The sequence below is a fragment of the Simochromis diagramma genome, unplaced genomic scaffold (genome assembly GCF_900408965.1).
Source record: "Simochromis diagramma unplaced genomic scaffold, fSimDia1.1 OVJJ01000079.1, whole genome shotgun sequence".
Lineage (NCBI taxonomy): Eukaryota > Metazoa > Chordata > Actinopteri > Cichliformes > Cichlidae > Simochromis > Simochromis diagramma.
In genome coordinates, this window is record NW_024387075.1 from 1,265,080 (window position 1) to 1,287,939 (window position 22,860).

Here is a 22,860-nt window from a genome sequence, read left to right on the forward strand (position 1 = left end):
CAGCATTATTAGCTTTTAAATCTTTAACTGTGACTTGTATCCACTTTGTTTTATTCTTGGAAGCATTTAATCACCTCAGTGTGTGCATCAGCCCACAGTAATTGAGAGCCAGCCATATCAATGGCCAGGCCATTAGGCCAGCCCAAGTTGTTACTGATGAGCACCACACGGTCTGAGCCATCCATCGCTGAGCGCTCCAGCTTAGCATGCTCTCCCCAGTCTGTCCAGTACATATATCTGGAGGACGGGAAGATAAAGAGAACACAGAAGATGAAGTAACATAGAACAACCAGAGATTTGCTTTAATTGACTATACAAGGCCGTCAAACTATCAGGCTCACCCCATCTCGTGGTAGAGGGCGATTGCTCGAGGGCTGTCAAGATTTTGCCAGACCAAAACCTTCCTCATGGAGCCGTCCAGGTTGGCTACCTCGATGCGGTTGGTTCCTGTATCCGTCCAGTAGATCTTCCTGCCAACAGCATCCACTGCTAAACCATCAGTCGTCATCAGCCCTACAGTGAGACAGTGAGAGATGAAGTCATGACACTCTGACGAGGCGGAGTCACAAGACTTTATACATGTAAGCCATCCTTCACCTGTAGATATGATGTCTTCGTGTGATATCCCATTGATGTTGGCTCTGCTGATTTTCTTCAGCGTACTGTCAGACCAGTAGACTTTTCCTGCATGAGGTGCCACACATGCAAACACATACACACAGCTGAGGACTTTATTCCTACATCGGTTATATTTATGAAACAAAATAAATTAAGAAGACATACAAACCTTCTTTGGGGTCAACACCAATGGCAATAGTATTTTTCATGGTGCTATTGATGGCCAAAACCACATCAGCATAGTAGGGGATGTCCAGAGAAACCATCCTGATGTCAGTCCTACGTGCAAATATCAGGAAGCTGCTCATGCCTGCACACAAAAGGATCACACATCACAGCGTCTTCCTGTCGCAACACAAAAAGCGGCTGACATACTTTTATCTTCTCGGTCCTTTAAAAATTGATTTTCCTTATCGGATTTCCCTTTGAGATGGACATGTTGTTTAAAGCATTTGTTTCAGACAGAACACATTGTAAGATCTTAACACATGCTTGTACATGTTAAACTTTTAAACTGTGAAGTGCCGTTCTTTTTTTTGTTTTGTTTTTTACTAAATGTTACTGAGATGTAAACAAAGTTTGTTTTATACCAGGTGTGCAGGTCTTTCCATCCGTCTGCAGGTTGATGCCAGTGGGGCAGGCACAGCTGGAGGCTTTGGGAGCAGGCGCCAGGAGACAGAGGTGGCTGCAGCCTCCATTATTCACCGCACACGGGTTATGCACTACAGGTGGAGAGGCAAACAGACTCGGGTCACTTCCTGTCCTACTTTCTAAGTCAGCTTGAAAGCAATGAATGGGAGATGCATGAAAGAAATTGAGGGGGGGGGGGGAAAGAAACCCACAACAACATTGGGGAAACAAACAGCAAAAACCCTTCTAGCCACCCAACAGAGCCAAATACATCACCGAGATCAGACAGGCTTCACAGGCTCTGTTCTCTCAGCCAATGATCTGGGTTCAGTTTACCTGTAATTCCCTAGTGTCAGTAGATATATTGGATGTGAGCTCAGAGAAAAGCCAGCACACATCAGAGAGAAGAGCTTCCTTTGTGTAAGATACATATTTTTATTTGTATTTTTGCTGTGTACACACTGCAGCCTTTATACCTTTGGGCCTTTATAATGAAAATATGATTTACACTTGAAAAACGTGATGTGGCTTTTGACATCTGACTGGCTCGCCCTGCTTTGCACTTTGGCTGCTTTAGCTAACGCTAAAAGAACAAGGCTGGCTCACAAGTCGGCAACCTGCAGTCCCATTTGGCTTCCTACAAATTCCATCAATTAGCTAGAGCAGGGGCGTAGATTTGGCATGGACGGAAGGGACATGTCCCCACCAATATCCAGCGATTATTGAATTGTCCCCACCAATAATTTGATCTCTTCGAGTAAAGAAAAACAAACCCGATAGAAAGAAAAAAACGATGTCACCGTCTCATTCACCCAGCGGTGCAGAAAGAGTTAAATTACGTACTCTACTGGAGTCCTATCTCATGTGACAAATATGGCCAATGTGATTGGCTGTGCCTTTCAGGGAGCTCTGTTTAGTTTTAGCAGCGGCAACCCTGCGCTGCGAGGAGGAGAGGAGGATGGCAGCAACAAGGAAGAACCTGGATATAAGAAAGTATTTTTCAAAGAAACCTGTAAGTCACTTAAAGTCAAGTTCACTCATAAAATGTGTCCGTCATAATAACGTTACAGGCTATGCTAGGCTTTGAATAACGTAGAGGCAGCTCTGCCATGTTGTAGCTCGGACAGAGGTGACGAGGCGAGGTCACAGGTGACTTACTGATGATTTGGTGCTATAGATTAACTAGTATTTATCATCATAACAATTGTTAGGCTGCTGATGTAAATTGATTCATTAGTGTATTCATAACTTTTATGGACAGGATTTCTAGGCGCAGCCAAGTGGCGGAGGGCTTTCGCTTCGGTGGCCTCAGAATCTCATCTCTGATTTTTGCGGATGATGTGGTTCTGTTGGCTTCATCGGGTGAGGGCCTCCAGCTCGCACTGGAACGGTTCGCAGCCGAGTGTGAAGCAGCGGGAATGAGGATCAGCACCTCCAAATCTGAGGCCATGGTTCTCAGCCGGAAAAGGGTGGAGAGCCCACTCCAGGTCGGGGATGAGTTCCTGCCCCAAGTGGAGGAGTTCAAGTATCTCGGGGTCTTGTTCGCGAGTGATGGGAGAAGGGAGCCGGAGATCGACAGACGGATTGGGGCTGCGGCTGCAGTAATGCAGACGCTGCACCAGTCCGTCGTGGTGAAGAGGGAGCTGAGTGTAAAAGCGAAGCTCTCAATTTACCGGTCGATCTACGTCCCTACCCTCACCTATGGCCACGAGCTGTGGGTAGTGACCGAAAGAACGAGATCGCGGATACAAGCGGCAGAAATGAGCTTCCTCCAAAGGGTGGCTGGCCTCTCCCTTAGAGATAGGGTGAGAAGTTCGGCCATCCGGGAGGGGCTCAGAGTAGAGCCGCTGCTGCTCCACATCGAAAAGAGCCAGCTTCGGTGGTTCGGGCATCTGACAAGGATGCCCCCTGGGCGCCTCCTGGGTGAGGTGTTCCGGGCATGTCCCACTGGGAGGAGGCCCCGGGGCAGACCCAGGACACGCTGGAGAGATTATATCTCTCGGCTGGCCTGGGAACGCCTTGGTGTTCCCCCGGATAAGCTGGAGGAGGTGGCTGGGGAGAGGGAGGTCTGGGCCTCTTTGCTTAGGCTGCTGCCCCCGCGACCCGGCCTCGGATAAAGCGGATGAAGATGGATGGATGGATGGATGGATGGATAGATAGTGTATATTTGACAAAGAATCTGAATTGACATGTCTCACTTTTTATATGGCACGAATCAATGTGTTATTTTATCAGGTAGCAATATGTCCTAGTGCAGTCAGAGGGGAAGAACCAGGGCCAAAGGTGACGCACATCAAGCACATAGTAATAATTTTAACCTGAGGATAAAACGCATGTACTTAGGATGAAAGATACTTCAGTGATCTCAGAAGATTAAAAAGATGGCTAAGGTCAACAATGACTCAAATGAGATTAAACAATGCTGCTGTATGCCATTTCCACCAGGAGAGACTGGACAGTATAGATGTAAAACAAATATGCCGGCAGTTTATCTCAATTAACGAGAGGAGAAGGCATGTGTTCGGCTCCTTCACATAGTGGACACTGAGTTGTTGTGTGGGTCACCAGTAGTCCATGTCTGTTGCTGTAACAGTAGTCCATGTTTAGAATAAAAAATCCCAGCTCACTGATTTGATCGGGGCAATAGTGTGGCTAAAATGTTGCATAATTTTGCTGAGAGATCTTTTACTTTGTGGTAATCTTAGATGAGTAGTTTTATGGACAAAAACCACCAGGTCATTCAGTGTTCCCTTAGTGCTAATGTGTTAGAGATGTTGGTGTACTATAACTGAAGTAATGTTGTCAAGTCCTTAAAGTCATATTCTTTTATTGTCATGACTGTATTTGAAGCCATTTTTATTTTTGTATGATACCTGATTTATATGGAATGTGGAAGTAAACTAAAGCCTAAAATACTTTAGTCAGTTATTTGTTTAATAGTAATTTAACATTATATAATTCACATATAAAACTATGAATTGTAATTTTAAATGGCTTAAAAGCATGTAGAATAGCATATGTAGGCAAGTATATTTCTCCCTTTTTTTTATCAAGAAGCAAAGACAAAAAGGAAAAAAAAAAAAGAAACGGCAGGGTTTGGTGGTTGAATCATCCGTCCCCAGCAATGCCAAAACCAAATCTACGCCCTTGAGCTAGAGGTTTAACAGTATTCAACACTGTGGTTGTAAATATCTGTCTAAAGCTGCAAGTCCAATTCTCCTTCACACACACAAAACTCTATGCTTTAGTGGACAGACACACACCTGTCTCACGGTGTCGATGGAACATATGGATGTCCATTAGATTCTCTAGGTTTTCAGCCAGTGTGTGGCGCCCCAACCCGGTGAGCTTGTCAGCGCTTTGAATGCTCTTGGATTGCCAGTCTGTCCAGTACAGCTTGTCCTCATGTACAGTTAAGCCAAAGGGGTGAGGCAGCTGAGTCCCAATCAAAACCTGTGTGCAAAAACAACAGCAGAGGTCTGATGAGCTCTTTTAGAACATGTCTGAACAGGCATAATCCCACACACACACACACACACACACACACACACACACACACACACAAACAAGACTTGACACTTCTTCATTTTCGTACTTCAAATGTTTTCTCAGAAAAAACCTAACACCTTACCTGTCTGTCAGAACCATCAAAGTTGCCATATTCAATAGTTTTCATGCCAGCATCGGCCCAGTACAGGCGTTTGGTCTCATAGTCAATGGCGAGCCCATTGGGCCACGTCAGATTGGATGAAATGATGACAATTCGGTTGGAGGCGTCCATTCCCGCACGCTCGATCTTTGGGTTGGCCCCCCAGTCAGTCCAGTACATGAAGCTGAGGAGAAAGAAGGAACAAGTTAGAACTCCATGTGTTGTCCAGGTTCACAAGCTGTTTCTGTTTAAATGTCATCATCTTACCCTCCGATCGGATCAACTACAATGTCCCGCGGTCGGTCCAGGTTCTCCCATATCAGGACAGTCCGCATGCTCCCATTGGCATTAGAAACCTCGATACGATCAGTACCTGACACCCAAAAACACGAGCAGGTTAAATTGAGGAGCACTCCCTGCTGAGCTGGTCAATGAAGAAAATGGATATAAAATGATATTTTACGTCAGAATACATGAAATGAGACTTTTTACCAGCATCAGTCCAGTAGAGCTTGTTGGTCACCCAGTCAATTGCTAAACCTGCTGGACTTTCCAGACTGGTTTCCACCACCACCTGTTTTAAAAAGAAAAAGAAAAAGATCAGCTCAGATCCATGCTGACAGTTACCGTTTACTGCTTTGATGGCAATATTTTCATGTCTGTTTTATGTTATTCTGTAGTAAACCTGCAGCAGTAAATTATGAATGTGCTGAAGGCTCCTACATTCTACAGAGGATGACCAGCTGCTGCTCTTTCACCTCAGCCCCAGTAGATGGCAGTAATGTATAAACCTAAATCTGCTGCCGTCCTCCTCTGCTCCTTTTTTAAGTATGGGACAGATGAGAAATGACGAGACTGCAGTACTGAGTTCAGTCAACCTGCAGGTATCACTGACCTCCTGCTTGGTGCCGTTCCACAGTGCTCTGTTGATGGAGTCGGTGGTGACGTCTGTCCAGTAGATATAGCCGTCTTTGGAGTCCCAGTCCAGCGCCACGGCATTGCGCACGTCAGCCAGAGGAATGACATCATCGGACATGTCCTCGGTGTCGAAGCTGATTCGTCGGATGTCCGTCCTTCGGGCAAAAAGCAGGAACTTGTCAAGACCTGATTAAAGACCAAAGGTCTTCTGTCAGTCTTCTAGGTTTAACAGTGGGGTCAGCATTAAACACAGTAAAACAGCTCTACCACAAAGACATGTAACCACTGATTAATATCACAAATCACACCCTCTGCATTAACATAATTAAACAGAGTCATGAGAATACTTTTTATTCAATTTCAAGCAGCATGACTTTACAGTGGGGGAAAAAATGAAAACGCTGCATTTTAGCTCAAATTTTCTTCAGCTGCTCAACCATAACATGCGCTTGAACTCACTTTAAATGTTCCCTAAATGAGATCTCACTTTACATACAGTAGGTGTCTTATAATTGTCTGCACAGGCATTTTTCATCTGAAATTTTGATTCCTCTGACAGCCTACACCTTAATCGTGGGGCTGATCAGATTAACCATGTGTTACAGGATTATTTTCTCTTCATTAGTGTGAACACACGGTTCATTAGTCAAAACAAGACAGAGCTTTTTTTTTGTTTTTAATTTAAGATTCCAAATTATTGGCTATTAAAAATGACTTTAGTATGAATAGATGCCGCTAAAAACTACTATAATATTAATATAATATTAATTATAATAATATAATATTAGCAGTATTTCTGTACTTTCCACAACAAACAGTGGAGGAACTCACCAGTGGCACAGCTGTAACTGTCCACCTTCTTGAAGCCGGTGGGACAAGCACAGGTGTACGTCTTGTTGCTGGGGAGACACAGGTGGCTGCAGCCTCCATTGTTGGTGCCACAGCGGTTCCTGCCACCTAGAGAAGAGACAGGCAGACACAACTCAGTATATCACATGTAAAGTGGTTCAAAAAATAAAAACCCCTCAAATCCACTTTCTCCTCAAACCCAGGGCAACAAAACAAATAGTCACACTTCCAAAAATGTCTGCCTCCTCTTTCATTAAAAGGTCACAGCGTGTGGGCTCTGTTCACTTAGGTTCTGAGTCGGCTTTTCTTTTGTTCTGATCAGACATGAACTCACATGACTTGACTAAATCTTGTCTAAAAGTGCCTGACCTCCCCCTGCCAGCACGGAGGCAGCTCACAGTTCATGTTAGTGTCGGGGCTGCTGCAGTATTTTATCAGCACGTTAACAAAAACTTTCTCTTGGCCGGATGTCAAGTTCAACACGGTTTGTTAGCAAAGTCTTTGCTATCATGCTGATGAAAAACACACATCAACTGGCCGGTTCACGGCAGGGTCTTGACACTGGTGCAACAAATCATTCTATGGTGGGGTTCGCCACTGTGTGAGGCAAATTTTTCATTTCTGCCTGCAATGATATCCTCAGATAAGTCTCCCATTTCTGCCTTCAACTAGCTCATCTTCCTTCCTCTAATGCTGATATTGTGTTTGATGTTTTGTTGCTCACCATTTAGCACATCATCTACTGCTACAAGCTGCAAACTTGGATACTTTAAAAAGAGAGTCATTGCTCCCAGCCAGTCACTGACAGATCTGAAATAATGGGAAGTAAACATATCCAAATATAATGAGATTAGACTAGACTCCTTCCTTTTTCTTTTAACTCAAGCTGAAGTTATGTACAAAAGAGCTAGCACAGCTTCCTGTTGCTGCTGTGTGTTACTGTCCGATCCATGAACCCAAAACTGCAGTAACAGTCTCAACTGAGAAAAACCTACACAGGTAAAATGCAACATAATCAATACAAGATCAATGCAATGTTTTCTGCTGTTTCACTGTGATGCTATTGATTGTTCTGATTCAAGCTGCTGCTTTGTGACCTTGCAGAAAGTTGCAAACAGCTGTCAGCTGAAAAACTAATAATTCAGAGAGAAAAATGTGAAAAATAGTCTATTTAGTTTGTGTATCTGCAACCCATCCCCAGATAAGGCCTTTATTTAACCAGACAAAAACCTTATTGAGAACAAAAATATCATTTTCAAGTTTTGTACATATGTAACAAACATCAGTCTGAGTATCCAGCTGTTGACCCAGCCCGATACTGACCTGCAGGCTGCCTCTGTGGGTGCAGTGTGTGGATGTCCATGGGAAAGTGCAGCTTGTTGCGGATTATCTCTTGGTTCTTTCCTGTGAATTTGTTAGCGCTGTTGATGCTTTTGGTGTGCCAGTCAGTCCAGTAGAGGCTGTCCTCAAACACTGTGATGGCAAATGGGTGGGGAAGGCCTAAAGAGAGACAAGAACAGAGTTTAGCAAGGCGACAGTCCAAAATGACATTTATGCAAACAAAAAAAAAGGAGAGAAAAAAGACCCCCCCCCAAACACAGAAGCTGAGTTTGTCACATTTATAATAAGCAAAGTAATGATTCAATGAAGTTTCAGTCCTAACACAAAGAATGGAAAGAGCACATGCTACATTTGGCCTGTTCCACTAACTCTCCAAACATCCTTCCATTCAGAGCTGTGGGCTTGGCTGATGTCATATCATCCCCATTTTAGAACTGCTTTCAATTACACTGCCTCAAACCACTCTGTAGTTGGTTAAGTTGTGGCAAGAGTGTCCAAAACCAGAGGCGCTTCGTAGGTTTTCCATACATAATGTGACTTTTCCATCCGGAAACTGAATGTAAGAGAACACGCTTAAACCGGATCAGACTGATGCAGACTAGTTTTGCTCATGTGTCCACAATAAAACTTTACTCACAGATTTTAAAGTGAAAATTGAACCAGGACAGGATATGTGTGAGATTTCTGAAGGAGAGATCGATGCCTGCTCGATGTCTAAATGCTCTTTAACATCTTTAACATTGTTTTTGTATTAACAGAAGTACTCTGGCAATAAGACAAAAAGCTTGCCTTTTTTTCCTAACTAACCACTCAGATTCACTGCTTAAATGGAAGATTTTCCTTGAACATCTGCGGCTGAATATTTAAAAATCAAAGTTCAAGCATAGCTGTTTAGACGAGGCTTCATCTCTTTGTTTGAGAAAAGCCTCTTCAAAGTTCGTCAAAGCAGAGAAAAGAACAAAGAGAAAATGCAAATGGGATAATCAGTCGTGTCATTTGTTGTTCCAGTCCTCCTTGATATTAATGTTTACACGTGAAAGCTAACTGCTTTTATTAAGATTGGAAAAATTTGCTCCAAGGCTTTAATTCTGTGGCTATTTCTGTTCCTTACACGAATAGTTGATTTGTGGTGTGGACTGTCACAGTCCACACCAGGGGAACCTGTGCAGATATGTCTCCTGTGGGAACATCACCCTAGGGTGACTCCTCCACACTTGTCCAAATCAATGTTCTTTTTCTTTCACCAGCCTTAATCTTCCTCCAGCACAGAAGCCGCACAGCCCAGTCGGATGGGCACGCCGAACGGATGGAAAAAGTGATTTCTGCTGCCACACAGAGCCACAGTGGTGTGGCGAGTGTGCTGGCGCACAGCTTTTAAAAACAGCGCTGCTAGTTTAATGACAGTGTTGTACGGCACAGCAGAAATGTTAAGTGGTAAACGTCAAAAACTGGAGCGAGATCACAGCGATAATAAGCCACAAGGATCAGAGTATCTGGGTGCGTTTTGTGTGACTGTTCGATGAGGTTTATTCAAGAAAACTGAACAAAAGAAATGAAATAAAATAAAATAAAACAGCACCTCTACATTTGCCCTCGTCTCTTCTTTTCAAACAGGTCCAGGTGTGTGTGTGTGAAATGATAGTGGCTCAACGTGTGTTTTCTGATCTTATCTCAACATGAGGGAGACAATAGTACACCCAGTTCCCTCCTCTTAGTCACCAACATCTCAATGATTGTTTTGATATGATCAGCTCATTCCTTGTCATCTCTGCTCCTGCTCCTTTTTTGTTCTCCCCAGGACAGCTGCAGGAGCAGCTGCAGGAGGACAGGGCATCAAACATCCCACCAAACCTTCACAGCTATGTCCTCTTTAACACACGTGGCACCTCATATTCCTCTCACAGCTTGCCTGAATATGTCTCACTTCCTGTTATAGGTCACCAGCAACACAGCAAGGCCTCCGGCTGGACAGAACGCTGCTCCATAGTGTGATGGGAAGTTTCAGGGTTGGGTTTTTCCAAACAAACAAAAAAAGCTATAGTGATATTAGGAATACCACTTTAATGCATTTTATCTGTAAAGCTGAACCATATTATAGCAGAATCTGGTTTGTCTTGCTGAAACAAGTAGGGCCATTGGTTAAAAAGACATCACTTGGACAGCAACATATATTGCCATGTGCACTAATGCATATCAACACAGATGGATTACACAACAGTAGGAAATACATTTCCTTACAGTAGATGTCTTACTGAAAGTGCTGCAACTAAATTTAATGATACAATTCTTCCACTGTTATCGTCTTCAATACCATGTGTCAACACTGTAGAGCAGCTACCTGAAGGCCGATTATCTTGTTGTGTTATATCACAACTGTGTATGACTGTGGATACTGTGCCTCCACTGAAAAGAAAGCTTCATATCAGAAGTGCTCGACTTCCCGAGCCTGGTTCTGCCCGAGTTTTCTTCTTGACCGTTCCTTCCCATTGTCCCTAAGTGCTTGCTCATAGGTAACTGTTGGGGTTTTCTCTGCATTACTGTTGGGTCTTTACCTTACAATTTAAAGCACCCTGAAGTTACTGTAGTTGTGATATAGCGCTATAGATATTAAATTTAATTCATACCTGTGAACTAAAGTGCTGTCCACAGGGGCCATTATTTCATAGTTTAATTTAAGTCTACCTACATATACCCTATTGGGTATATTAAATGTCCAGTCTTCTGCCATACAGCATTGTGCATTTGTCGAGTCCAGACAAAAAATATAAACACTCCCCCACCAGCACACAAGTATGCAATACCCTATCTCTTCCTGTTCCCTACCTCGTGGTGTACAGGTGTGCAGACAGGATAGTGGTGATTACCGTGACAACCGCCTATGCTCCAATTCCAGTTACAGAGGAGCTGGCAGAAATCCAGATAGTACACACACACACACACACACACACACGCACGCACACACGCACGCACGCACACGCATGCACACACACGCATGCACGCACACGCACACACACACAGAACTATAGGTTCAGAGAGATAAATGCTTGTTAACATTCCTTGACGTAGTGGCTCAGAATGTAACCATGCACACACTCAAAGACACACACAAATGTCCTATTTTGTCCTGTGTGTTGTCTGAGCAAACAGAGGCTGTGGAGGAAGGACAGGGCCAATTACAGCCTTTTATCCTGAGAGCACACATCATTAAGGAGAGCTCAAAGGGCTGATGGTGTGCACATACACACATATACACACACACTCATCAAACAGTCCCCCTGCCACTCTCTCTCTCTCTCTTTTCAAACTCTTAAACCCTCTTCATCATCACTGATTCCACACTTTTTAGTTCATCAGCAGAAAAAAAATCCCCAAATTGAAAGTGACTGTCAGCTGAGACCTGCACTCATCCTGATTCAACTTGTGTTGTGTAATCGCTGCAAATTGCCTAACCTTTATATTAACAAAAAAAAAAAAAAAACAGCAAATTTTGAATCTCATGTCCTATAAAACTGTGACTGTCCAAATGCTTGCGGACTTTAGAGTCCCACCCATAAACCTAATAAGCTGGTGTGTGTGTGCATGTGTGTGTGTGTGGGAGTGAGTGAGTGAGTACCCTGCCTGCTTACACTGCAAGAGCTCCACTTTTAGTGTGCATATGCACTTCTCAGTTGGAACCAAGAACATAAACAGAGCCCCACATTTGGCTTTACGTCGTCATTTATAGATTGTGTATGTGTGTGTGTGTCTACACTTCAGCGGTAACCACATGTGCTCTTTAATGGAAATATGTTTTTGATTAACACCACATGGCATAATGGAGTAATGAGGCATCAGCGTGCTACATCCGACATCCATCCCTTTGTTTACCGCATGTGTGTTTCTTAGCGTGAGTGTGATAATTAATGAAAATTGAGAATGAGAGCCTGAACTCCAGCCAGACCTCTGCGCACCACATACAGCATCTCTTCTGTTTCTCCAGCCTCTCTCAGAGCTTTTAATAAAAAAAAATTAAAAAAAGAATCCTTCAGCAGCTTGTGAGGTCACATGAATTATGAGCAGTATGTGAGTCATTCCAGTTTGAAGAACTCCTTTAAAGACTTGTGCATTATCGATCCTATTCACTCTGGTGGCAAAAATGAAAACTTTTTGAATCTGTTGAAGCTTGAATCTACTGTTGAGCTTCTGGTCCAAACATAATTTGTGTGTTTTTCACTTCACATGTACTTACACTCGGCAGTTATGTTGTCTTAACTGCTGAAATTAGTCACTCGAAAGTGCTTAAATGTAAAACGTTGCCATCCTTAAACCTGGTCACTTACAGAGGAAGAAGAAACAGCCACAGCAGGAATAAACAGGTAAGGAGCTGAAAGCAAGGCTGCTCAAGAGGCCCATCATTTTTGGGTAAAGCTTTTGACTTTGCAGCCCCACTCTTTAGGCAACTAAGCTAGCTCCAGCAAACGTGTGTAACAGTCAAGACTAGGAGTGTACCTTGGCTGATGACGGCCTTGCGGTTGCGTCCATCTAGGTCAGCTCTCTCAATGACATGGTGCTTGGCATCCACCCAGTACATGCGGCGGCCAGCGTAGTCTATGGTGAGGCCGTTGGGCCAGAACAGGTGTGTGTCTGCTATGACACGACGGTTTGAGCCGTCCATGTTGGAGTACTCGATGCGAGGTGTGTTACCCCAGTCGGTCCAGTAGATCTTACTGAAAAGAAAAATGGGGCAATCACGCTCAGTTTGTTTGTTCACAGCGGCAGACTAGATGGGTGTAAATTAGTTGATAGTCATGGTGTCCATTAAAGACAAGAGGCAAGCAGACGGCTGTCAGGATTCTAGACACAACAGATGCCTGATTTAACAAGAAAAGTCTCCTCTGTCCTCATCATTCATGTCCTCCCCATCAGCATTCATCTGTTCTGTCCGGCCTCAGAGGGAGGATACACTCTTTTTTAAAATATAATTTTCAATTATCCCATGCAAATGAGCAACCTAATAAGCTGAATGAGTTTTCTAGCTTTAAATTTCTCTGGGGGTTCATCCAAAACTCTCTCTTGCCACTGCAGCTCATGAAAGCTAGGAAGAAAACACACTTAGCTGCTGCCCCTTTCATGAAAGACTTGTTCCACACAGATGCTTGCCTGTGGGTATGGCTGTGCCGCCAAACGTTAATCCCTGCTCTGCTGCTACACTACAACTGGGACACATCCAGAGGGGATATGTATATATGAGTGTGTGTACATTTGGAGCCATCTGTGGTGAATTATAGACTGCATGTGCGTGTGTTTGGACTCGTACCCCTCTATGGGGTGCAGTGCAATGGCTCTGGGCTTCTCCATGTTCTGCCAGATCAGTACTTTGCGGTGTGTCCCATCCAGGTTTGCCACCTCAATACGGGACGTCCCAGAGTCTGTCCAGTATAACTTGTCATGGATCCAGTCTATGGCCAGTCCACCTTTAAAAGGAGAGAAGAACATTCTGAGTTTGGTTTAAGTATGAACCAATATTTTGTTACTAATGTTACAAGTAGACACAAGCAATGCATACTCTTTAGCTTTTTCAATTTGCTTTGTCTGATAATTATTTGTGTAGCTGTTAGTTCTTATTTTTGAAAGTGTTCTGCTGGTAGAACATCTATCATCTTGCTAGTAATAGTTAATCTAATAAACCTTCATCACCTATTATAATGTCTCTTTTTATAAATCTCAACAAAAAAAAACTCCAGTGAACGAAGTCAAAGTTGTGGATTTACTGGGATCAAGGTGCAGAACTATTTCTTGATGAGTGGGTTGAAGGACCTGTGTTGGACTGAAGCCAAATGGTGTGAAAAATAATAATAACAATAATGGATTGCATTTATATAGTGCTTTTTGAGACCCTCAAAGCGCTTTACAATTCCACTATTCATTCACTCTCACATTCACATACTGGTGGAGGTAGCTACAGTTGTAGCCACAGCTGCCCTGGGGCAGATAGACAGAAGCGAGGCTGCCATATCGCGCCATCGGCCCCTCTGGCCATCACCAGTAGGCGGTAGGTGAAGGGTCTTGCCCAAGGACATAACGACCGAGACTGTCCGAGCCGGGACTCGAACCGGCAACCTTCGAATTACAAGACGAACTGCCAACTCTTGAGCCAATTTGCATATCATACCAGTCGCGGCAGATGGACTACCGGAGGTTTCTTCCTGTTAAAAGGGATTTTTTCCTTCCCAGTGTTACCAAAGTGTTTACTCATAGGGGGTCATATGATTGTTGTTTTTTTCTCTTTATGTATTACTACCTTACACCTTGAGCACCTTGAGGCAAGTGTTGCTGTGATTTGGCGCAGTATAAATAAAACTGAATTTAATTGAATTGCTGTGTAAATAAACTGACTTCATAACAATTAAAAACTAATATAGATGGGGACTTTTTAAGCCAATTAAACAAAACTATTAGGCAAATTACTCCTGTCCATGTTTTTTTTTTTTCTTTGTCTAAAACCGACTCATACAACCTGTACAGACATCATCTGCCTCTCAGGTGCAAACACTTTAGCTAGCAAGACATTGTGGTGTCACTAGTGCAGCTTTAAAACCAGCTAAATCAATGTCATGATGTAGCAAAATAATAAAAAAAATAAAAAATCAAGAAAGGATGTAGCAGCAGATTTGCCTTTGTAGCCTGACTGTAATCACAGCTAACCTCTGGTACAGCGAGAATCACGATACTACTGTATCAGTAGAAAGAATAAATCATAATTATGAAATAAAAACTGCATAACTGATACTACTAGGACAAGTTAAATACATAAGATACAGTGTGTTAGCTGGTGAGCTGTAAGCCTGTCAGGCTAGCTTTTTCTCTGTTTTAAGCGATTATGGTAGGCTAAGCTAAATCTAATATGACTCTAGCTACATGCACAACACGTGTGCTAGATGATGATCCTTTTAACTTTAAAGAAAGCAAATAATATGTTTTTTAGAAAATTTACTGGTGAAAGAGATTAAATATGACAGAATAAGACAAAATGTAATGAACACAAATATGTATACAAAAAACACAGATTGAAATAGAAAAGGAGGGTCAGGGTTAGAAATAAAGGAACCACAGAGAAACTATAAATTAAAAAGACAAGAAGAAAGCACCAAAGACTTTCAAGTTTCACCAGTATTGATGTTATGTTGCTTAACTCATTTATGAATAAGGTGATGAATGAAGTGGAGTGGGGCAGAGTATAGTTGGACAGAAAGCAGCAGAGTCCAATAAATTGGAAACATGATAAATCAGTCTGTTGTCCTACATCTGAACCTGCATCCCATTAGCTGTTGTACCCACCTGGGCTCTCCAGACCAGTGGAGACGACCTCCTCCACATTGGAGCCGTTGAGGTTAGCTTTCATGATGCGGTCCAGAGTCACATCTGACCAGAAGACTAGTTCAAGACTGTGATGGAAGTCCAGAGCGATGGCGTTTTCCAGGTTGTTGAGCAGCAAGGTGTACTCGGAGCGATGTGGCAAAACCTGACGGATATCGATGCGGTTGGCAAACAGCAGCACTGGCTCGGGACCTAAAGGGAGGAAGAAAGAGGGACGTGAATGGAGTTGACGTGTGTTAAAGTGAAAAGGAGAATCAAAGGTTAGCAGGTTAAAATTGGCAAGTAACTACACACGAGAGATAAAGAAAATTCAGTTAGGACCAAAGGTCACTTTAAATGAGACAAAGCATTAATCTGACTGGATATAAAGGTCTGGGTTGCAGCAGCTGTGTGACAGACATGTCTGACCTGCATTTAACTCTGGACTGCAGCAGATTGATGTGCTGCTGCACCAGGCCTGCCCTCTACCTATGCAGCATATCTAAATCGAGTCCAGACCCTCTGAGTGAGGTGACCTCAATGCAAGTCCAAGACCCAGCAACAGAGCAGCGGATATAGTTACTGCTGAAACACGTACAAACACTATGCAACTGTACTTTTATTAGAAGTCAAACCACGACAGCTCTCTGCAGTCACATGTCAGGGATGAAACACAGTCCAGTCATTCGTACCCAGAGCTTTGCAGCTGCGCTTGTCAGGTCGGAGCTCGTAGCCCTGAACGCACCAGCACTGGAAGCCCCCCTCTGTGTTGGTACAGCCCTGACTGCAGTAGCCTTCTTCAGCACACTCATCCACATCTGGAACAGACCACAGAGACAGAAGAAGGGAGGGGAGGGACATATAGATGTTGGTGTCTTATCTCCCACAGTATTAACAATGACACACATTGTGCAGAAAGGGAAAATTCATTGATGCTTTTAGTACATCATTTTAGTTTTCAAGCCTTTATCTAAATCAGTTTCACAACATGCATGCACACTAACTGTTGGAAGCTGGAAAAAATACATCAAGTAGATTTGAATGTATCTTCATGATTTGGAAGTTCTGGCAAATAAAATGTTTCGCTAGTGGCAGAAATCCAAGATTAGAAGAAGACCAAACAGTCATCAATAACTTTCCAGCCAAAAGAGAAAATTCTTGTAAAATTCCAGCGAAATTTCTTCATACTTTTGGAAAACAACCCTGCTAACAAATTGCAAAACTGACTGACTGGACTAATGAACTTCAATCCCTGGCCATATTTAGGAAGTTAAAGGCAGGACAAGTAGAGCAAAGTTGTAGTTTTTATAGGTTTGCTTAATTCACTCAGTCAGGATCTGTATTCTACTTTCAGTTTTGGGTTGGTTGCTTATTTGTTGATTCGTTTTCCCCAGACAGCTCTAATTCAGTTGATAGCTTGGAGTCTCTCTGTACAATTTAATCATCTATTCTTGGCAAAAGAAAAGGCTTAACTTAACCAAATTATATGACTGGTTTAGTTCCTAATGTGTAAATTATATTACCAATTTCCAAAAGACCATCTTCAGGCTATAAAAGAAGTGCACGTTGAATGAGTGGAGTGAGGGAGTAGCGTTGTAGCAAACTGAGAATAATTCTTAAAGCACTGTCACATGTAGGAAATCAGTGAAGCTATCAGATGTTTAACACAAAGTAGCAACTGGCCAATTGTCAAACTCTGCAGAGGTCATGAATATTAACACTTGCTACAGCCTGCTCACTCACTTTCACTCTGCTGTCTCTCTCTCCAACACACACACACACACACACGCGCAAGCAAGCAAGCCAGTGTTACCCTGGCAGGTTTTGCCGTCGTCCATCAGTCGGTATCCAGTGTGACAGGTGCACTGGACCAGTCCTCTCACCATCTGACACTTCTGGGAGCAGCCTCCGTTATTCTGGTTACAGTTGCCCTCGTTGGAGCGTGGCCCTGCGCACAACACAGAAACATTACAGGAACATAAACACAGCATCCTAGCTCAGTATAAATACAGCCGCACAATATAAAAAGTGTCTGACTCATCTACTGTTGGGCCTTAAAATATTTTAGATACACAAGCAGCTAGGCTCGTGGATGGCGATGGCAATCAGGCTGGCCCAGGTTAAAATGTCAACATATACAGTATAAACTGCTGTTAAAATTTATCTGAGCATTAATTATACACCCTCAGCTGTTCCAATGGTTTCTGTTGACAGCGTCATCTCACCGAGTCAGCATTAGGACTACATTTTACCTTGATGAAATTGGTATTTGTATTTATAATGGCAGACCAGTAAATGTAAAAAGTAAAGAGAAGACACAGAAACATCCTTCAAACATGTCATCAGTGTTCCATAATTTATTGTAACAATAAAATAAGATCATTTCTACAATTTAATATTATCTTAGTAAGGACTCATATATAACTTCACATAACAAATGTTAGGTAAATCTGTTTATCATTCTTGTGTCTAAAGAAATAAAATATCGACTGATGCACCGGATACCAAATGTCGTCATTGCTATCTGCCTTTAAACTCTCTACAAACTATTATGTAATCGTCATATTGGTGTCCAGATGCCGATGTCACCATTCTTACACTTACGGCAGTCATGGTGTGGGTGTTCATCAGTCCCGTCACCACAATCATTGACCTCATTGCAAACCTTCCGCAGGCCTATACAACGGCCATTCCCACACTGGAACTGATCAGGAGCACATGGAGGACTGTCTGTGAGGAGATACAACACAGATCTGATAAGTGAAACACTTTTCTACGCCATATTTATCCAAGTAGTTCTCCCTTAAATATCTAAATAGTATGTGCTATGGTTGTGACAGTCAGTTGCCTGGCATGTCTTTAATTCCCTGTTGTGGTTTAAGTCCCATGTATGTATGTATTTAATGTTGTGTGTGCGTGTGTACCCTATGTAACATGCAAGCATGAACAACAGGTGACTGTGCATGGATTTTGATGCACATAAGCAGGTTTAAAAATGACACAATGGATTTGAATAGATCATTAAATATGAATAAAATGGTGTGATGAGCAATAAAAGAAACATTTCAGGTATTCACAGGTTTCCTGCAAAGCTGAACTTCTTTATCGCCATGCTTCCTTTTATTGGTGGATAGTATCCAAAAACAGAATAAAAAGTTTCCATCTAGCTTTTTTCCCTCGCTGCCTGTTCACTGTTATTTTAATCACAATACACAGGCCTGTCTCTGCGGTTCGTCTTTCCACAGCACAGTGAAGGAACAGACCAAAAAAAAAAAAAAAAAATCTGAACTTTTTTCCTTTTTTTGAAATGCAACTGTGTTTCCCAACAGAGAAGTTTCTCAGCAGAGGGCTGTTCAGAGCTGTTGTCATGGTTACTGTTGAAGCTTGTACTATTTTTAGTGCCTGAAAACAAGATAACAACCAGAGCCTTACCAGTTTTCTCACAGCCCTCTTCATCGCTGCGATCCGAGCAGTCGTCCTCGCCATCGCATCTCCATGACAACCGGACACAGCGTCCAGTTCCACAGCGGAACTGGTCGGCCGTGCACATGGACGTGGCTGCAGGAGACGCACATAAATATACATTTTACTCTTATAGTCTTAGATCAGTCATTAGGACTTTAGTCATTATGGGTGAATGCTTTTTTAAAATAATGACGGAAAAAGAAGAAATGATTAATTTTTAACTGATTTGTTCATTAATTCTGGACACCGGCTACTCACTGCAGTTCTTCTCATCTGAACGGTCGTCACAGTCGTGCTCGCCATCGCACCTCCATGCAGCATTGATGCACATCCCGCTGCTGCACATGAATTCCACTGATCTGCATGGCTGATGTGAAGCTAAATAAACACACACATATATATATATAACTGATTTAGCCTGGAGTTATATATAAATCTAAAAAATATATAAAAATATACACAAACTGTGCAGGTTACAGGTCCACTTCCTTGCTATAGCAAGCATGAAAAGGAGGCTCGTTTTTAATGGTATGACAGTCTTTGAACATCCCTGTATTATAACCACTGGTAAGTCCAGCTGTTTAATTTCTTATTAAATAATCACCTTTTTGAGTCATGCCTTTTGTGTGAGACTTGCATGTTTTAATTTGATGAGGGCCAAGAAACATGTAAGATGCTGTCTCAACATGTGGGATAAAGTTCTAAAAATCCTGCATAGTGACGACACAAAGTGAGACTAGCGACAGTGGATAGGTCACCTTAGCTGTCGGCGGAGTTCTTTTTTTTGCGTATTTGTACTTTACTTGCACGCCACAAATGCTCAGTAGCGCCTCAAGGTGGTGCTTTCTTCATTCCTGCTGTATTCAGCTACAGTCATACAAAGACACTGATGGAAATTTGTTCTGCCACAAATGCAGTGCCACGCAGAGCTGACATTGTACAAATGCTGTCAAGTACTGCATAACAAAGCACTAGTTCACTGTCAGAGCACCTTCTCTGGCTAAAGTAGCCCTCTTATTGTTTCTCCATACTTCCGAGAGGTCGTTCTGCAACCACAACTCTGCAAATACAGGGAGTGCAGAATTATTAGGCAAATGAGTATTTTGTCCACATCATCCTCTTCATGCATGTTGTCTTACTCCAAGCTGTATAGGCTCGAAAGCCTACTACCAATTAAGCATATTAGGTGATGTGCATCTCTGTAATGAGAAGGGGTGTGGTCTAATGACATCAACACCCTATATCAGGTGTGCATAATTATTAGGCAACATCCTTTCCTTTGGCGAAATGGGTCAAAAGAAGGACTTGACAGGCTCAGAAAAGTCAAAAATAGTGAGATATCTTGCAGAGGGATGCAGCAGTCTCAAAATTGCAAAGCTTCTGAAGCGTGATCATCGAACAATCAAGCGTTTCATTCAAAATAGTCAACAGGGTCGCAAGAAGCGTGTGGAAAAACCAAGGCGCAAAATAACTGCCCATGAACTGAGAAAAGTCAAGCGTGCAGCTGCCAAGATGCCACTTGCCACCAGTTTGGCCATATTTCAGAGCTGCAACATCACTGGAGTGCCCAAAAGCACAAGGTGTGCAATACTCAGACACATGGCCAAGGTAAGAAAGGCTGAAAGACGACCACCACTGAACAAGACACACAAGCTGAAACGTCAAGACTGGGCCAAGAAATATCTCAAGACTGGTTTTTCTAAGGTTTTATGGACTGATGAAATGAGAGTGAGTCTTGATGGGCCAGATGGATGGGCCCGTGGCTGGATTGGTAAAGGGCAGAGAGCTCCAATCCGACTCAGACGCCAGCAAGGTGGAGGTGGAGTACTGGTTTGGGCTGGTATCATCAAAGATGAGCTTGTGGGGCCTTTTCGGGTTGAGGATGGAGTCAAGCTCAACTCCCAGTCCTACTGCCAGTTTCTGGAAGACACCTTCTTCAAGCAGTGGTACAGGAAGAAGTCTGCATCCTTCAAGAAAAACATGATTTTCATGCAGGACAATGCTCCATCACACGCGTCCAAGTACTCCACAGCGTGGCTGGCAAGAAAGGGTATAAAAGAAGAAAAACTAATGACATGGCCACCTTGTTCACCTGATCTGAACCCCATTGAGAACCTGTGGTCCATCATCAAATGTGAGATTTACAGGGAGGGAAAACAGTACACCTCTCTGAACAGTGTCTGGGAGGCTGTGGTTGCTGCTGCACGCAATGTTGATGGTGAACAGATCAAAACACTGACAGAATCCATGGATGGCAGGCTTTTGAGTGTCCTTGCAAAGAAAGGTGGCTCTATTGGTCGCTGATTTGTTTTTGTTTTGTTTTTGAATGTCAGAAATGTATATTTGTGAATGTGGAGATGTTATATTGGTTTCTCTGGTAAAAATAAATAATTGAAATGGGTATATATTTGTTTTTTGTTAAGTTGCCTAATAATTATGCACAGTAATAGTCACCTGCACACACAGATATCCCCCTAAATTAGCTAAAACTAAAAACAAACTAAAAACTACTTCCAAAAACATTCAGCTTTGATATTAATGAGTTTTTTGGGTTCATTGAGAACATGGTTGTTGTTCAATAATAAAATAATTCCTCAAAAATACAACTTGCCTAATAATTCTGCACTCCCTGTATATCAGCAATCACAGGTTCATCGACAAATAATGACACATACTAACAAGCATTGTGGTGTGTTCAGGTTGACCAAAATTACCTTTTTATTCTATTCAGATCAGGTCTCTTTTGGTACCCTTTTGTTTATTTTGGGAAAAGTAAGTCATTTACAAGTTTGCACCATGTCTGATCCCACTTATGCACTTTTGAAGAGTGAAAGTTTTGTCACAAGATCACAGAATAAACATTTTTACTCTCTCTTCTCTGAGCGCATTCCACATACCTAAACATATATTACTTTTCCCACATATAGTAATTAGATCTGCTTACTTAAGCTGCTGCATGATCATCTCTAAGCGGAGATCATAAATGTCCCACCTTTAAATCACCCACCATCATCGCTACATGTGATCAGATCAAAGTGAAGCTCAAACTGGCAGCAGATGACGACGGAGGTGGATGAGAAGATTAAAGCTGAATCAGACATAAGCATCTTAAACCCTTCATCCGTGTGTGAGCGTGTGTGTATTTCTTCAACGCGTTTCTTCATGACAGGACGAGTCGGCTCCCTATCGAAGCTACAGCAGGCATGTGAGTCAAGACAGTTTCTAGCAACGCTGTGCAGGCCTGTCAGCTGGGCAAGAAACGATCAAAACAGCAGGTGGCTTTCCCACAAGAGAGAAGCTGAGAGAGAGAGACTTATTGGCCAAGGGAATTAGCGTGGGACACCAACTAACACACCGACACCCGCGCACACACCCAAATGATTCATCCCCCCTTTTCTCGTCTATCTCTTATTCTCTCCCTCGCGCACACAAAAACAGCAACTGAGCTCTTTCATCTGCTCAGCCACGCAGCCCAAAGCGGCATCAGTGGTAACGAGGCTTGCAAGTGTGATCTCTTTTGGGTGTGTGTGTGTGTGTGTGTGTGTGTGTGTGTGTGTGTGTGTGTGTGTGTGTGTGTGTGTGTGTGTGTGTATGTATTCACATAAGGGGGAGAGAGGTAGTGAGAGAGAGTGTCGACTTCTCTAACAAAGCGCCCTTCATGTGTCTGGAGAGTCCGTGCCAAGGAATGCTGTCTGAGGATGGGCTGTCTTATGCCTCTCAGAAATGCCTTCTCTGTCTAAGTGTGTGTGTGTGTGTTTGTGTACAAACTACAGCATAAAACAGAATTTACTAGGACTTAAATTACTAAAAAGAAAAAAAGAACGCTCTCGCCCTGAACCATTCTGAGTCAGAAATAAATAAATATAACAGGAAGAATAACAGGCAGTGTGAGAGTGAAGGACAGCCACAGGGGACACGCAATCATCAGCGAGGACCTGAAACAAACCTTGAACAACACTTTGTTCATTTAGATCTGTTATGTGCCTCTGTATTTCCTACACACAGTTATCTAAAGTATTTCTTAAGGTCTTTCTGCGGCCCCTTTTGTGCTTTCC

The 22,860-nt window shown here is 42.8% G+C and overlaps 1 protein-coding gene across 3 annotated transcripts in view; it reads right to left on the bottom strand.

The window, feature by feature from the left end:
• lrp4 (low density lipoprotein receptor-related protein 4) overlaps positions 1–22,860 on the bottom strand; it is a 111,774-nt gene that overhangs the window by 9,093 nt on the left and 79,821 nt on the right. For all 3 annotated transcript variants that reach the window (XM_040045572.1, XM_040045573.1, XM_040045574.1), the window contains exons 7-26: positions 19,064–19,183; positions 18,773–18,898; positions 17,945–18,070; positions 17,154–17,288; positions 16,033–16,158; positions 15,323–15,553; positions 13,302–13,458; positions 12,494–12,711; positions 7,988–8,164; positions 6,647–6,772; positions 5,793–6,001; positions 5,390–5,471; positions 5,165–5,270; positions 4,880–5,081; positions 4,512–4,701; positions 1,209–1,340; positions 788–928; positions 598–684; positions 342–513; positions 75–237 (exon numbers count right to left, since the gene is read on the bottom strand). In XM_040045572.1, coding sequence (XP_039901506.1) covers positions 75–237; positions 342–513; positions 598–684; positions 788–928; positions 1,209–1,340; positions 4,512–4,701; positions 4,880–5,081; positions 5,165–5,270; positions 5,390–5,471; positions 5,793–6,001; positions 6,647–6,772; positions 7,988–8,164; positions 12,494–12,711; positions 13,302–13,458; positions 15,323–15,553; positions 16,033–16,158; positions 17,154–17,288; positions 17,945–18,070; positions 18,773–18,898; positions 19,064–19,183 — 3,026 coding nt within the window. The remainder of the gene's footprint in view (positions 1–74; positions 238–341; positions 514–597; positions 685–787; positions 929–1,208; positions 1,341–4,511; positions 4,702–4,879; positions 5,082–5,164; positions 5,271–5,389; positions 5,472–5,792; positions 6,002–6,646; positions 6,773–7,987; positions 8,165–12,493; positions 12,712–13,301; positions 13,459–15,322; positions 15,554–16,032; positions 16,159–17,153; positions 17,289–17,944; positions 18,071–18,772; positions 18,899–19,063; positions 19,184–22,860) is intronic.